This window comes from Schistocerca americana, chromosome 3, assembly GCF_021461395.2.
Source record: "Schistocerca americana isolate TAMUIC-IGC-003095 chromosome 3, iqSchAmer2.1, whole genome shotgun sequence".
Classification (NCBI taxonomy): Eukaryota; Metazoa; Arthropoda; class Insecta; order Orthoptera; family Acrididae; genus Schistocerca; species Schistocerca americana.
In genome coordinates this window covers 255,259,308-255,274,725 of record NC_060121.1, presented here as the reverse complement: position 1 = coordinate 255,274,725, position 15,418 = coordinate 255,259,308, and the positions used below count along the sequence as shown (strand labels likewise).

The following is a 15,418-nucleotide window of genomic DNA, read 5'->3' as shown; positions in this document are numbered from 1 at the left end:
GAGTCATGCTTCGGTAGCTCAGTTGGTAGAGCACTTGCCTGCGAAAGGCAAATGTCCCGAGTTCGAATCTCGGTCGGGCACACAGTTTTAATCTGCCAGGAAGTTTCATATCAGCGCACACTCTGCTGCAGAGTGAAAATCTCATTCTGGAAATTTTTCTTCTTCAGAAACGCTTTCCTTGGCATTGCCAGTCTACATTTTATATCCTCTCTACTTTGACCATCATCAGTTATTTTGCTCCCCAAATAGCAAAACTCCTTTTCTACTTTAAGTGTCTTATTTCCTAATCTAATTCCCTCAGCATCAACAGACTTAATTCGACTACATTCCATTATCCTCGTTTTGCTTTTGTTGATGTTCATCTTATACCCTCCTTTCAAGACACTGTCCATTCTGTTCAACTGCTCTTCCAAGTCCTTTGCTGTCTCTGACAGAATTACAATGTCATTGGCAAATCTCAGAGTTTTTATTTCTTCTCCATGGATTTTAATACCTACTCCGAACTTTTATTTTGTTTCCTTTACTGCTTGCTCAATATACAGATTGAATAACATTGGGGATAGGCTACAACCCTGTCTCACTCCCTTCCCAACCACTGCTTCCCTTTCATACCCTTCGACTCTTATAACTGCAATCTGCTTTCTGTACAAATTGTAAATAGCCTTTTGCTCCCTGTATTTTACCCCTGCCACCTTCAGAATTTGAAAGAGAGTATTCCAATCAACATTGTCAAAAGCTTTCTCTAAGTCTACAAATGCTAGAAACATAGGTTTGCCTTTCCTTAATCTATTTTCTAAGATAAGTCGTAGGGTCAGTATTGCCTCACGTGTTCCAACATTTCTATGGAATCCAAACTGATCTTCCCCGAGGTCGGCTTCTATCAGCTTTTTCATTCGTCTGTAAGAATTCGCATTAGTATTTTGCAGCTGTGACTTACTAAACTGATAGTTCAGTAATTTTCACATCTGTCAACACCTGCTTTCTTTGGGATTGCAATTATTATATTCTTCTTGAAGTCTGAGGATATTTCGCCTGTCTCATACATCTTGCTCGCAAGATGGTAGAGTTTTGTCAGGACTGGCTCTCTCAAGGCTGTCAGTATCATATCTCCCATTTCATCTTCATCTACATCCTCTTCCATTTCTATAATATTGCCCTCAAGAACATCACCCCTGTATAGACCCTCTATATACTCACAAATCAGATACTGGAGTGTAAGGTGTACCCAGGAGCAGATATAGACTCAGATCACAATATAGTAGTGATGAAGAGTAGGCTAAAGTTCAAGACATTACTCAGGAAGAATCAATACGCAAAGAAGTGGGATACGGAAGTACTAAGGAATGATGAGATACTTTTGAAGTTCTCTAACGCTATAGATACAGCAATAAGGAATAGCACAGTAGGCAGTACAGTTGAAGAGGAGTGGACATCTCTAAAAAGGGCCATCACAGAAGCTGGGAAGGAAAACATAGGTACAAAGAAGGTAGCTGCTAAGAAACCATGGGTAACAGAAGAAATACTTCAGTTGATTGATGAAAGGAGGAAGTACAAACATGTTCCGGGAAAATCAGGAATACAGAAATACAAGTCGCTGAGGAATGAAATAAATAGGAAGTGCAGGGAAGCTAAGACGAAATGGCTGCAGGAAAAATGTGAAGACATTGAAAAAGATATGATTGTCGGAAGGACAGACTCAGCATACAGGAAAGTCAAAACAACCTTTGGTGACATTAAAAGCAACGGTGGTAACATTAAGAGTGCAACGGGAATTCCACTGTTAAATGCAGAGGAGAGATCAGATAGGTGGAAAGAATACATTGAAAGCCTCTATGAGGGTGAAGATTTGTCTGATGTGATAGAAGAAGAAACAGGAGTCGATTTAGAAGAGATAGGGGATCCAGTATTAGAATCGGAATTTAAAAGAGCTTTGGAGGACTTACGGTCAAATAAGGCAGAAGGGATAGATAACATTCCATCAGAATTTCTAAAATCATTGGGGGAAGTGGCAACAAAACGACTATTCACATTGGTGTGTAGAATATATGAGTCTGGCAACATACCATCTGATTTTCAGAAAAGCATCATCCACACAATTCCGAAGACGGCAAGAGCTGACAAGTGCGAGAATTATCGTACAATAAGCTTAACAGCTCATCCATCGAAGCTGCTTACAAGAATAATATACAGAAGAATGGAAAAGAAAATTGAGAATGCGCTAGGTGACGATCAGTTTGGCTTTAGGAAAAGTAAAGGGATAAGAGAGGCAATTCTGACATTACGGCTAATAATGGAAGCAAGGCTAAAGAAAAATCAAGACATTTTCATAGGATTTGTCGACCTGGAAAAGCGTTCGACAATATAAAATGGTGAAAGCTGTTCGAGATTCTGAAAAAAGTAGGGGTAAGATATACGGAGAGACGGGTCATATACAATATGTACAACAACCAAGAGGGAATAATAAGAGTGGACGATCAAGAACGAAGTACTCGTATTAAGAAGGGTGTAAGACAAGACTGTAGCCTTTTGCCCCTACTCTTCAATCTGTACATCGAGGAAGCAATGATGGAAATAAAAGAAAGGTTCAGTAGTGGAATTAAAATACAAGGTGAAAGGATATCAATGATACGATTCGCTGATGACATTGCTATCCTGAGTGAAAGTGAAGAAGAATTAAATGATCTGCTGAATGGAATGAACAGTCTACTGAGTACACAGTATGGTTTGAGAGTAAATTGGAGAAAGACGAAGGTAATGAGAAGTAGTAGAAATGAGAACAGCGAGAAACTTAACATCAGGATTGATGGTCACGAAGTCAATGAAGTTAAGGAATTCTGCTACCTAGGCAGTAAAATAACCAATGATGGACGGAGCAAGGAGGACATCGAAACAGACTCGCTATGCAAAAAAGGCATTTCTGGCCAAGAGAAGTCTACTAATATCAAATACCGGCCTTAATTTGAGGAAGAAATTTCTGAGGATGTACGTCTGGAGTACAGCACTGTATGGTAGTGAAACATGAAAAACCGGAACAGAAGAGAATCGAAGCATTTAAGATGTGGTGCTATAGACAAATGTTGAAAATTAGGTGGACTGATAAGGTAAGGAATGAGGAGGTTCTGCGCAGAATCGGAGAGGAAAGGAATATGTGGAAAACACTGATAAGGAGAAGGGACAGGATGATAGGACATCTGCTAAGACATGGGGGAATGACCTCCATGGTACTAGAGGGAGCTGTAGAGGGCAAAAACTGTAGAGGAAGACAGAGATTGGAATACCTCAAGCAAACAATTGAGGACATAGGTTGCAAGTGCTACTCTGAGATGAAAAAGGTTAGAGGTTAGCACAGGAAAGGAATTCGTGGCGGGCCGCATTAAACCAGTCAGCAGACTGAGGGGCGGCGGGGTGGGGGGGGGGGGGGGGGGGAATTACTGCTTCCACCTTTCTGCTTTCCCTTCTTTGCTTAGAACTGGGTTTCCATCAAAGCTCTTGATATTCATGCAAGTGGTCCTCCTTTCTCCAAAGGTCTCTTTTATTTACCTGTAGGTGGTATCTATCTTACCCCTAGTGAGATAAGCCTCTACATCCTTACATTTGTCCTCTAGCCATCCCTGCTTAGCCATTTTGCACTTTTGAGACATTTGTATTCCTTTTTGCCTGCTTCATTTACTGTGTTTTTATATTTCTTCCTTTCATCAGTTAAATTCAATATTTCTTCAGTTACCCAAGGGTTTCTACTAGCCCTGATCTTTTTACCTATTTGATCCTCTGCTGCCTTCACTACTTCATCCCTCCAAGCTACCTATTCTTCTTCTACTGTATTTCTTTCCCCCATTCCTGTCAATTGTTCCCTTATGCTCTCCTTGAAACCCTGTACACCCTCTGGTTCATTCAGTTTATCCAGGTCCCATCTCCTTAAATTCCCACCTTCCTGCAGTTTCTTCAGTTTTAATCTACAGTTCATAACCAATAGATTGTGGTCGGAGTCCACATCTATGCCTGGAAATGTCTTACAATTTAAAACCTGGTTCCTAAATCTCTGTCTTACCATTATATAATCTATCTGATATCTTCTAGTATCTCCAGGGTTCTTCCATGTATACAGCCTTCTTTCATGATTCTTGAACCAAGTGTTAGCTATGATTAAGTTAAGCTCAGCACAAAATTCTACCAGGCAGCTTCCTCTTTCATTTCTTAGCCCCAATCCATATTTACTTACTATGTTTCCTTCTCTCCCTTTTCCTACTCTCGAACTCCAGTCACCCATGACTATTAAATTTTCATCTCCCTTCACTACCTGAATAATTTCTTTTATCTCATCATACATTTCATCAATTTCTTCGTCATCTGCGGAGCTAGTTGTCATATAAACTTGTACTACTGTAGTAGGCGTGGGCTTCGTGTCTATCTTGGCCACAATAATGCGTTCACTATGCTGTTTGTAGTAGCTTACGCGTACTCCTATTTTTTTATTCATTATTAAACCTACTCCTGCATTACCCCTATTTGATTTTGTATTTATAATCCTGTAGTCACCTGACTAAAAGTCTTGTTCCTCCTGCCACCGAACTTCACTAATTCCCACTATATCTAACTTTAACCTATCCATTTCCCTTTTTAAATTTTCTAACCTGCCTGCCCGATTAAGGGATCTGACATTCCACGCTCCAATCTGTAGAATGCCAGTTTTCTTTCTCCTGATAACGACGTCCTCTTGAGTAGTCCCCACCTGGAGATCCGAATGGGGGACTATTTTACCTCCAGAATATTTTACCCAATAGGACGCCTTCATCATTTAATCATACAGTAAAGCTGCATGTCCTCGGGAAAAATTACGGCTGTAGTTTCCCCTTGCTTTCAGCCGTTCGCAGTACCAGAACAGCAAGGCCATTTTGGTGAGTGTTACAAGGCCAGATCAGTCAATCATCCAGACTGTTGCCCCTGCAACTACTGAAAAGGCTGCTGCCCCTCTTCAGGAACCACATGTTTGTCTGGCCTCTCAACAGATACCCCCCCGTTGTGGTTGCACCTACAGTACGGCTATCTGTATCGTTGAGGCACGCAAGCTCCCCACCAACGGCAAGGTCCATGGTTCATGGGGCGGACATATATGAGAGTTACACAGAACTACTAAATCCTTATTCAGGCATTATTTCATCAGTCTTCATTACCCCCTGTACAATATAAAGATGATCAACAACAGCAGTACATTGTTTCATATTAAAACATCCCATTTAAATATTGATTTACGATACCTGTGGGCAACATGCACTTCAGAATTCCATCTTGCTAAAAGTTATTTACAATGTCTATGCTCAGGTCATGCAATACCCATAAATTACAGGCTGTTGGTTAGTGGGTGGAGAGCTGGATCCCAATAGGGTCCACAATGTGCTCCACCAGTTTCAGGTCAGGTGAATATTATGAACAAGAAATCAACATTAGTTCACTATGATAGTCCTCAAACAAGTGTAGAATGAGTTTGGCCTTATGATATGGACAGTTATCCAACAGGAAGAACCCATCTAAAGTATTTCATTCTCCACTTTTCAACAAATGTTTTACTTTTCAAAAACCTCTATATTTCAAAAGTTATTTGTATTCAAAATTTGCATGCTTCAGAATGTTGTAATCTTAAAATGTATTTCTTTCCAAAATCCAGTCACACAGTTTCGGAGCCCTTATTTTCCTGTTTCTGAAATTATGTGCTTTTACTTAAATAATCTGTCAGTTTGTTAATTATTCCAATTACAAGAGTTAACTTTTTCACTTTTTGGCAAATATTGGGAATCCCTGTGCACATTAAACAGAGCTCCCATAAAATAGTGCCAATACTTCGGCAATATCTAATTTTACAGCTAGTAGTTAAACACAAGCATACTTCATTGCCTATTATATCTTTGTTCTTTTTCATTTTCCATCTTTTATGTTAATATTTAAAACAGATTAGCTTAGTATTTTAGCAAATTGTAATTTTCTTTAATATGTGCATCTTTACATATGTGTCGTGGACAAAGCAAGAGTCAGTGGTAGACAAATATTCAATCAATTCAGACACTCAGTTATTCATTTGCACTCACTGTTCAAACAGTACAGTCACTTTGTTATTAGTAAGTCAATGTTGAGTAGTTAAAATGTGCAGTTACTATGTCAGTTAGACTGTGGTAACCATTACAATGTAAGGTTGCGAAGTCTGCTGTCTGTACAGCCACTTTAAAAACTCTGGTAAATCACTCTTATATTATGTGAAATGTTCAATATAAAAATTAATAACTACAAGCTGATCATTGTCATTGTCAAGGAATATGGCACAAAATAACAGGTAAATAACTTTACATACAGTCTACTTTAGCACTATGTGTTGTTCACACAAGTACAACAACCCTGTAAACTTCTCAAGAAAGTTCTGTATCACCCTCGTAACTGGCTTAGTTTGCATTTTCTTGATACCATAAACCTATTTTCAATTACTCTTTTGGCCAAAAGCACAATGTACAGCCACCTATGTAGTGCAGGTAAAAATAAACCTGTATTCTCAAAGCAAATCAGAGGAGGGCAATTTGTCCTCAATTGTAAATGGGATTTTCCAGCTTGCGTGCATTGTTCAGTCAGTCAGCATGCCTCAAAGAGTAATTTCAAGCTGAGATCAAGCAATATTGTCATTATATTGCAAGAAAGGCTTTCAGCTTGGGAAGTTGGCCACCACAGTAACATTGTTTGACCATTAACCACTATCGTGAGACATAAATTATTTAAGATGTGTCTTGTAGTGGTTGCCTATGGTCAAAAACAATAGCTGATGACTGCTACCTACAAATTATGGCACTTAGGTACCCCAAGGAGAATAAAACAGAAGTATGTGTTGATAAGGAAGCTATTAGTCTAGATGTAATGTTAACTTACGAGGGCATGCCGGAAAGTAATGTCTGCAAATTTTCATGTGAATACTCTTAAAGCTTTGTAAATAAAACAAATGTTTATTAACATTACACATCTTTATTCTTCACGTCTATATGTTTATTTCTCAACAGAGACACTCTGGTGATGAACACATTTCCCCCAACAAGAGACCAGTTTGTTGATACCATCACATTAGAATGTTTGACTTTATTGACATAGCCACAAACTCACCTCTTCTTGCACCACTTCATCACTATGAAAGTGAAGTCCTGAAAGGTGCTTTTTATGTTTTGGAAACAGATGAAAATCAGATGCAGCCTCAACACAACTGTATGGAGGATGATCAATGACAGTGAACCCAAGAAATCTGATTGGTGCAGATGTCGCAGCATTCATGTGTGGTCTGGCATTGTCATGCTGAAGGAAATGGTGTTCCATGTGTGGATGAACTCTTCTGTGGCTAGAAACTGGATTACAGCACAATGTTTCTCATGCACTGACGTAGTTATGTTACATACTGCAATGTTACACATTACAATTTGGAGTCCTCTAGTGGCATAGTGTTGTAACTTGTGCCAGCAAAGCGGTAAAGTCAACTGAGTAATATGCATAACAAGTAATATCTCAACCAATATTGAGAACAGAATAAGAAGTTTGGAGGTATTATTTGTTAGCATGCCCTTATATACATGTGCCTATATTTTGTACATACTTATACGTAGAATTTTATACTGTCTTGTATTTTAACAAGTCTTATATCATAAGCTAAACTAAACTCTGCCTGAACAGGCAATGAAGGCCAAACAATACCAACTTACTGCCATGTCATCCTCAGCCCACAGGCATCACTGGATGCGGATATGAGTGGGCACGTGGTCAGCACACTGCTCTCCTGGCTGTATATCAGTTTACGAGACCAGAGCCACTATTTCTCAATCAAGCAGCTCCTCAGTTTGTCTTGCAAGAGCATTCCTATATCATGCTTTTGATAAAATAGGTGCTAAATAAATAAACTGCCCAGCAATACAGTCAACATGTCAACAATGTGTTCATTTTTCATGAGGATAATGCAAAAGCACACAGCTCCCACCTCACAAACAAATTCTTCCAAGAAGAATTAATGTACTGAATGGAACAGCCTGCACTACCTGCTGACATGAACCTGACTGAACTTGCTTGGGACCAGCTGAAACTTGCAGTGCACTGTCATACAGAAACACTCCTCACACACTATCTTGATTGCACAGTTTAGATAATTTTTAAACATTTTCTGGCAGATTAAAACGGTGTGCGAGATCAGTACTTGAACCTGGGATCTTTCCCTTTCACAGGCAAGTTCTCACTGACTGAACTATCCAAGCATGACTCACGTCCTGCCCTCACAGCTTCACTTCTGCCAGTATCTCATCTCTTATCTTCCAAACTTCACAAAAGTTTTGTTGCATGTCTTGTGAGACTAGCACTCATGGAAGATAGGAGTACTGGTCTGGCACACAATTTTAATCTGACAGGAAGTTTCAAAACAGTGAATGTTCTGGTGCAGAGTGAAAATTATTTCTGCAAATTTTTTTTTGTTAGTGTCAAGTTTTATTTTACCATTCACTGCACCCTTTGAATCTGAGTCCACACACATTTGCAATATACTGGTGGTTCACAACATTTTTTTTTTTTTTTTTTTGAGAATTTTATTTTCATATCTACTTAAAAGTAATCAGAAAATATTTCATACCTCAAAATTTTTCTTCACAATGTCTAGCTGCATTTTTGCAAATGCTTCGATATCTTTTTCATCTGTGAGCTTGTCCCCATAAACTCTTTGTGTCTCATGCATCCACAAACGGACCAAATCAGTTGGTGCAGTCACACAATCTCCTTGACTGAACAGAAGCCCCTATAAAAAGTATAAAATAAATTTATGTTTTCTGCAAGGGATATGATGAACAATGCTGCAAACACAACTGTAGTGTCAAATGTTTTAGGCAACATACAATAAATCAATATAAGGACTGGAGCTAGCAACAAACCAAATTTAGATAAGAAAAATTACATTATTTGTTGAGAATTTCAGCCATTTTAATAATGAAATAATGAAGAAGAGCAGCCTTAAGACACTAAGAAGTTAGTTATTACATTTGTTAATTAACTTGATGCTGCGCATTTGAATGATAACTCTGTGTGATATGGAATGCACTAACAGTTTATATAAATGAAACACAAATTTCACACATTTAAATATCTGTTCAAACATTCCTGCACAAAAATAAAATGCCACATAAGCGTAAATTCACTCTCTACCTTCGCAAATGTCTGAAATATGGTTCAGTTCAATAGAGCCAATTCGTTCATTAGTACCACTCATAATATGAGTGTGCAAAACCTGTCTCACTGGTCCTAGTCATGAGTGATTTTGTTTTACGAGTTCCACACACTTGAAGTGTCTCATCAATGCAACACAAACCTGACACTCCTCAATATTCATCCCAGTCTACAGCTCTACAAAAAATCTTGCTATATGCCTTTAGCAAAGTAGCTGGTGAACAATGTCATCTTGTCTTCCCTCTACAACACTGACATCAAGCTAAACCATGTTTTGATTCCACCAAAATAGCTGACAGTTTGCCCAGTTGCATCCTTGCTACAAAAAACCACTTGTTACATACAGAGGATTCTATTCTATGTTACATACAACTTACAAATACATAATTTCATTCACCTCCATTACTCTTAAAATCTGTATGGGCCAAGTTTCAAGGATTACAAATAGATACAAAAGGTCTTTGACCTTCTTCGATTATGGCTTCGGCGGGAAGAAAACTGAAAAACTTAATTATCTCTGCTACGATGATATTAACAGTTTTCAAAGATGTGTCCACACAATAGAATGCATATTTTGGTTTAATTTAGCCTATTAATACCAAGTTGCACTAAAAATTTTGCTCAAGAATAAACAACTTAAAAAAAAAGTATCTGAATTTAAAGAAAATTTGTGTGGCATATATTCTGAGAAGTCTCTACATGCTGGTATCAAAATGTCAAAAAAATATGGGTTATGGCAAACTAAGCTTAATGAAATGGTACTGTAACACAACTTGCAACCTGGTCAGGGCTACAAGACGGCATGGCAATCACAAAGTGTCAAGAAGTTCATGCCTGCTTCTTGCAGTGTGTCTCTATTACCTGCTGGCTTCTAATGAAGGAACTAGCTTAAATTTCAATGTCCCATAGTTTAGTTGGCCTTATTTTCGTCAATGTGTCTGTTAATACTGACAGTGCTCCATATTTTGTGAGATGTCAAGTAGGTGATTCTACCTCAAATTCTATAAAAACTACAATTATAATCCCTTTCAAGGTTTGATCTGAGTGTTTTACTTTGCAGCAATGGCAACAATAACATTTCACAAAACATAAATATCAAGAGATAATACCTGAAATACACTTGACAAATCTCTGAGATTGAAGATATAATGAAACTTAACAGCTGTTGGAAGGAAGACCTGTGCTACTTTATGGTGTAGTATCAGCGATGCAGACACCACATTGACAGTGAGGCGCCAAACAGTTGATGGAAAGCGATAATCTGGATCTGTCAGATGTTGTGACAGTATTGACTGGTAAATTGTGTTGAGTGATTCTGTCCCGGGAAAACTGCAAAGATACAAAACAGAAAATACAATAATCAGGGAATGTAATCTGTAATGAATGCTTCAGCAGTAACCAACAGATGACAATACAAAGACTGAATGAGTAATTCATATCACACAATTAGAAATGCTTGAAAATGTGTGTACAACTAATTATTGAAAATAAATGTTAAAAAAAGAAACATAACTGCAGTTATGTGTGAAAGGACAAACTGTATTTTAAGACCTTTATGTAATAACACTACCTCACACGAATTAAATATTACAGTATGAAAGTAAGGTAAAATAAAAACAGTGAATTATATATTTCATTATAAATACCCTCCAAATTATTTATAATATAATTATTCTAGATTGAAATGAAAATTGACCTAGTTACTTTGCAGGATTAACACAATTAAATATTACTGTATGAAAGAAATATGAAATAATTTCTGATCAGTGGATTTGTATTTCGTTTTAATATTCTCTAAACATTATATATGATGCTGTTCAAATGCACTGAAAAGAAATTTGACATAATTAATTTTCACAATTTCCAAAGTTCTTGATTGTTTTCTAAAATTAACTACCTTCTACAACAGATATTTCCAAAACTCACTGCAGAATTCAACAATTTTCATGTCATTATCTATAAGTGATATGACCAAGATGCTCCTCTAGAGAAAAGATGGCATTTAGCTGAAATACATACCTGACAGCAAACACACAAAAATGTCTCTGAAGACGAGGGTTGATTGTAAAACTGCCAGCAGTGGGATTCATACATGCCACATACTGACAGTTGTGAATGTCCTTTAATGAGAGTTTTGTACGATCATACCAGTGACTATAATCCAGGTGTTGTCTAATAAGAGTATGTGGCTGGACTGTTCCATATGCATCTACCTGTGAAGCAAAATAATCATTAGTTTAGAACACAAATGCATTTAATATGGGAACATACATAACGTAAAATTCAGTCTTCATGTGTTTGCCTGTCCTTGTTAATATGTTGTGCACAGTGCTGGGTCATCAGTAAAAAATGATCACCAATACTAAGACCATAGTTACAAACTATGATAATTCCTGTGTTTCTTTTATTTATAATGTGGACGTTTCACCTAGCACCACCATTTGTAAACACATAGTAAGACTGACAGTTCCTTCTTCTATTAGAAGGGAGGATCTTGGACAAAAAAGAGACTGCTAAGATTTACAAATATAAAAAGGTTAAAGGGGAAGTCATCCATGACTATGGGTCAAAGGGCGTAGACAGGATGAAAGGGAAAGGGAAAAATAAGATGATTATCTATACGACTTTTCCGGAGAGTTTTTCTATCTCCTTAAGTCTTACGCAGTCTCTTATCATCCAATACCTCTCTTTTGATAGAAGGAAGAACACCTGGTTCTGAAAGCTAGCATTTTCTGTCATTCTATGCCTTTCTATTTGGTAAAAAGATATTATCTATTAATATTATATTTTCAGTTCATTTATAATTTTGATGACTGTATTTTCTTATGATATGTAATTGCACCACTTTACATCACTCAGAAATTTACTTAATATTGCATTAAAATAATACCTTAAAACTGTAAAATATGTGTGAGACTAATTAGGCATAAATTAACAATAAACAAGGAAAAGGCATTGAGTGGCGAATAGATACACTGATAAAATACTACTAAATATCACTGAGCTACTGGTCTAAGTTCTTTTAAATATGGCACTGAAAGTTCTGGCAAAATGTAAGCAACCAGAAAAATACTCCTATCGGAATACGAAAAACATGAATATGTTGCTGTTTATTTAAAAGACTCTGGGTGAAATGTGGGGTAGCAGCTGCCTCATTCTACCTTTCTGAGCACCTTTAAAAAATTTCCCCAAAATTTTGGCTTGCAAACATATTTGTGTATTTTTTAACATGCAACTCACCTCAAACTCACATAAGCTCCCCTAACTCTAACTCACACATACCCACTAGTCCAGCACTGTAAGTCACTCATACCTATCCACTTCTAGTTCCCCTTTCTCACTCAGTCATTCAGCCCAACTCATTGTCATTATCTCTGTCTGTCTCTCCCTCTGTCCTCTGTGTCACAGAGACAGTTCCCTTCATTCTGTCGTACTGCCCCAGTCTCCCCTCACTGTCACTGTCTCCCTCTTGCTCTCTCTTACTGCTAATATACCACGGTGCCCCTCTCTTTCTCTCACAGCGCCATTGTCTCCTTTGCTCTTTCTATAACACACCCACTGCTAACTATCTTCCAGCATTTATTACTTTTCCATCATTTTGCTGCAGCCATTGTCTTCTTCTCTCAGTGCAAGCAAGTGTGTATATGTTTGCATGCCAGAATTTTTGGTAACATTCTTAATGGTGCTGAGGAAGGTAGAATTAGGCAGTTGTACCCTCTTTTCAGACAGTCTTTTACATAAACAGGAAGATACTCGAATTTTTTGTGCTCTGATAGGAGCATTTTTCTGTTTGTTCCCTTCTTTTCCCTGTCTCAGCAGGGCAAGTAACTTATATGAAAAGAACTGTATTAGTCAAACTAATTATACAGCTCAGGCCGGATTCTACTTGCAAAAAATTTTTGCATGTGCTCCAGTACTACAACATGGGGTTCCCAGATGATAACAGAGGCACTTTACAGTATATTTCTCCATCCTAAGTCACTTTGTAAACTATATTTTCACCTCACACCTATTTTTATCTGTACAATCTCTGTATATCAGAAACAGATTGTGATATGAAGACAATTTTCAAGGTTGTTCAAGATCAGGCTCTTACGAACACACACACACACACACACACACACACACACACACACACACACACACACACAAAATTGCAGCTATTTGCTGTGCATAGTCATCTCAAAAACTGCAGCTGAGTTTTGGCTCCCAAAAAACAAAGCTTAGGATGTTTCTCAATAACAGATAAAGATTTTTGAAACTGGGGAGAGAATATACTGCTAAAATTTGAGCTATTTGCTTTGGTTATTTATTATTTAGATTTCGTCTCATGCCAGATTTTGCTTGTAGAAATAGGGTAACCTCTGTATCTTGGAAATGGGCGACGATGTCAAGAAAGTTTTCAAGGTTGCTCAAGATCGTGATCTCAGGAATATATCACAAAAATTTCAGTCATTTGCTGTGCATAACCATCTTGGAATCCTGGACTGGGTTTTGGTCTGCTGGCGATGCCTAAAATAAGAGTAAAAAAATCCTTTTTGTGGGATTTTTCACAGAACTGCCCATTAACTAATAGTGTCTGTCCATAAGTTCTGTCAAGCTCAGACCATATCAAAACCAAAAAGAACCAACTGATCTGCTTCATTTGCCTAAGCAAGAGGAGGTGTGTAATATTCATACTTTGACCTTTTACTGTAGGATAGTGACACTAAGATGATCCTTCTGTCGGGAATACAAAATTGTCTCTAGCACAAGAGTGTTCCAAAACACTTGATCCTATCTTTTTATCATCAATAGAACCTGAGGTATGAGCACAAGAAAATCTCATATTTATGCGTGGCATTTTAGAACATATCAGGTACATATAACAATAATTTAATAGTGAAGGTAAAAACTCTATGTTGAGTCATCGATGGCCAAGCAACAGGAATGAAAACTTCACTAGCTTTTTGATGAAACCTTTTCTGAGCTAGAGTACACACACACACACACACACACACACACACACACACACACACACACACCGTGCACACACACGCGCACGCGCGCGCACACACACACACACACACACACACACACACACACACACACACACACACACACACACACACACACAGATAGAGAGGGAGAGAGTTACACTGTACTGACTAAATACACAATGCTGAATCTGCAGTAAGGCATGTACAGTAGGGTGAAGGGTTGTGTTGGGTGGAGTGGGTGGATGGAGCAAAGAGGCATGGAGTATGAGAGAGAGTTTTAGATGGGTGGATGACAGCTCCGAGGAAGGCAGCAGTTGTGTGAGATAGAAAATGTAGGAGGGAGAGAGAGCAGGTGCACATGACAGGAATGCAGCACATGGGCAATGGAGCAAGGGAATTCATGCAGCATATGGTGACACTGACATTGGGGAGGGGACTGGGAGGGAGAGATAGAACTGGGGAAGGGGAAACTGTTGGGAAGAGGGTTTGAGTGGAGGGGTTTCACAGAGATTGAGGCCAGGTCCATAATCCTCCTGGCCTCAGTTGCTGCTAACCTGCTGCAACCACATCCTCTAGCACCTCTTTTCTCCATGCACCTGCCCCTACTGACAGAACTCCTTAACCAAGTCTAACTGCCTAACAGCAGTCCTTACATTGTGTATTTAGTCAGCACAATGTAACTGTGTGTGTTTGTGTGTGTGTGTGTGTGTGTGTGTGTGTGTGGTGGGGGAGGGGGATGGCCACTGTTGTGTTCAGGCACGTGTGAATGTCTGTGTTTTCTGTCAGCATCTGACAAGGAACTTAGTCCGACTGATAAGTAATATCTAGCAGTCTTCTATCAATGTGGCTGTCTGCCACTCAATACCGTCTTTGCATCATGAGTACAGTCTACCATTTTTACATTGTTGTCGTTCCATCTTGGATTTCCCGCTGTTTATGTCAAAAGACCATACACACCATTTTGACTATAACATATAATTCTATTTTCCTGAAATTAGTAACAATGGTTTACCTCTGGCATATTCATATCATCAACGAAGTAAATTAATGTTTTGTTGCCTGGAGGACCATAATTTCTTCCTGCTTTCTTCTCCAGTGGACGTTCCAAAATTTTCTGAAGCATCTCTGTTGAATAACAAATGCAGTGTACATTTTTCAGAGTAAAATATCTGTTGTAAAGTGTTTACAATATGATAATGGATTTGGAAAAGAGCAGCACTGAT

The 15,418-nt window shown here is 38.3% G+C and overlaps 1 protein-coding gene across 1 annotated transcript in view; it reads right to left on the bottom strand.

The window, feature by feature from the left end:
• The window catches only part of LOC124606003 (dynein beta chain, ciliary), an 809,537-nt gene that overhangs the window by 261,590 nt on the left and 532,529 nt on the right, over window positions 1–15,418 (bottom strand). The window contains exons 49-52 of the mRNA XM_047137965.1: window positions 15,208–15,320; window positions 11,236–11,429; window positions 10,326–10,545; window positions 8,630–8,791 (exon numbers count right to left, since the gene is read on the bottom strand). Coding sequence (XP_046993921.1) covers window positions 8,630–8,791; window positions 10,326–10,545; window positions 11,236–11,429; window positions 15,208–15,320 — 689 coding nt within the window. The remainder of the gene's footprint in view (window positions 1–8,629; window positions 8,792–10,325; window positions 10,546–11,235; window positions 11,430–15,207; window positions 15,321–15,418) is intronic.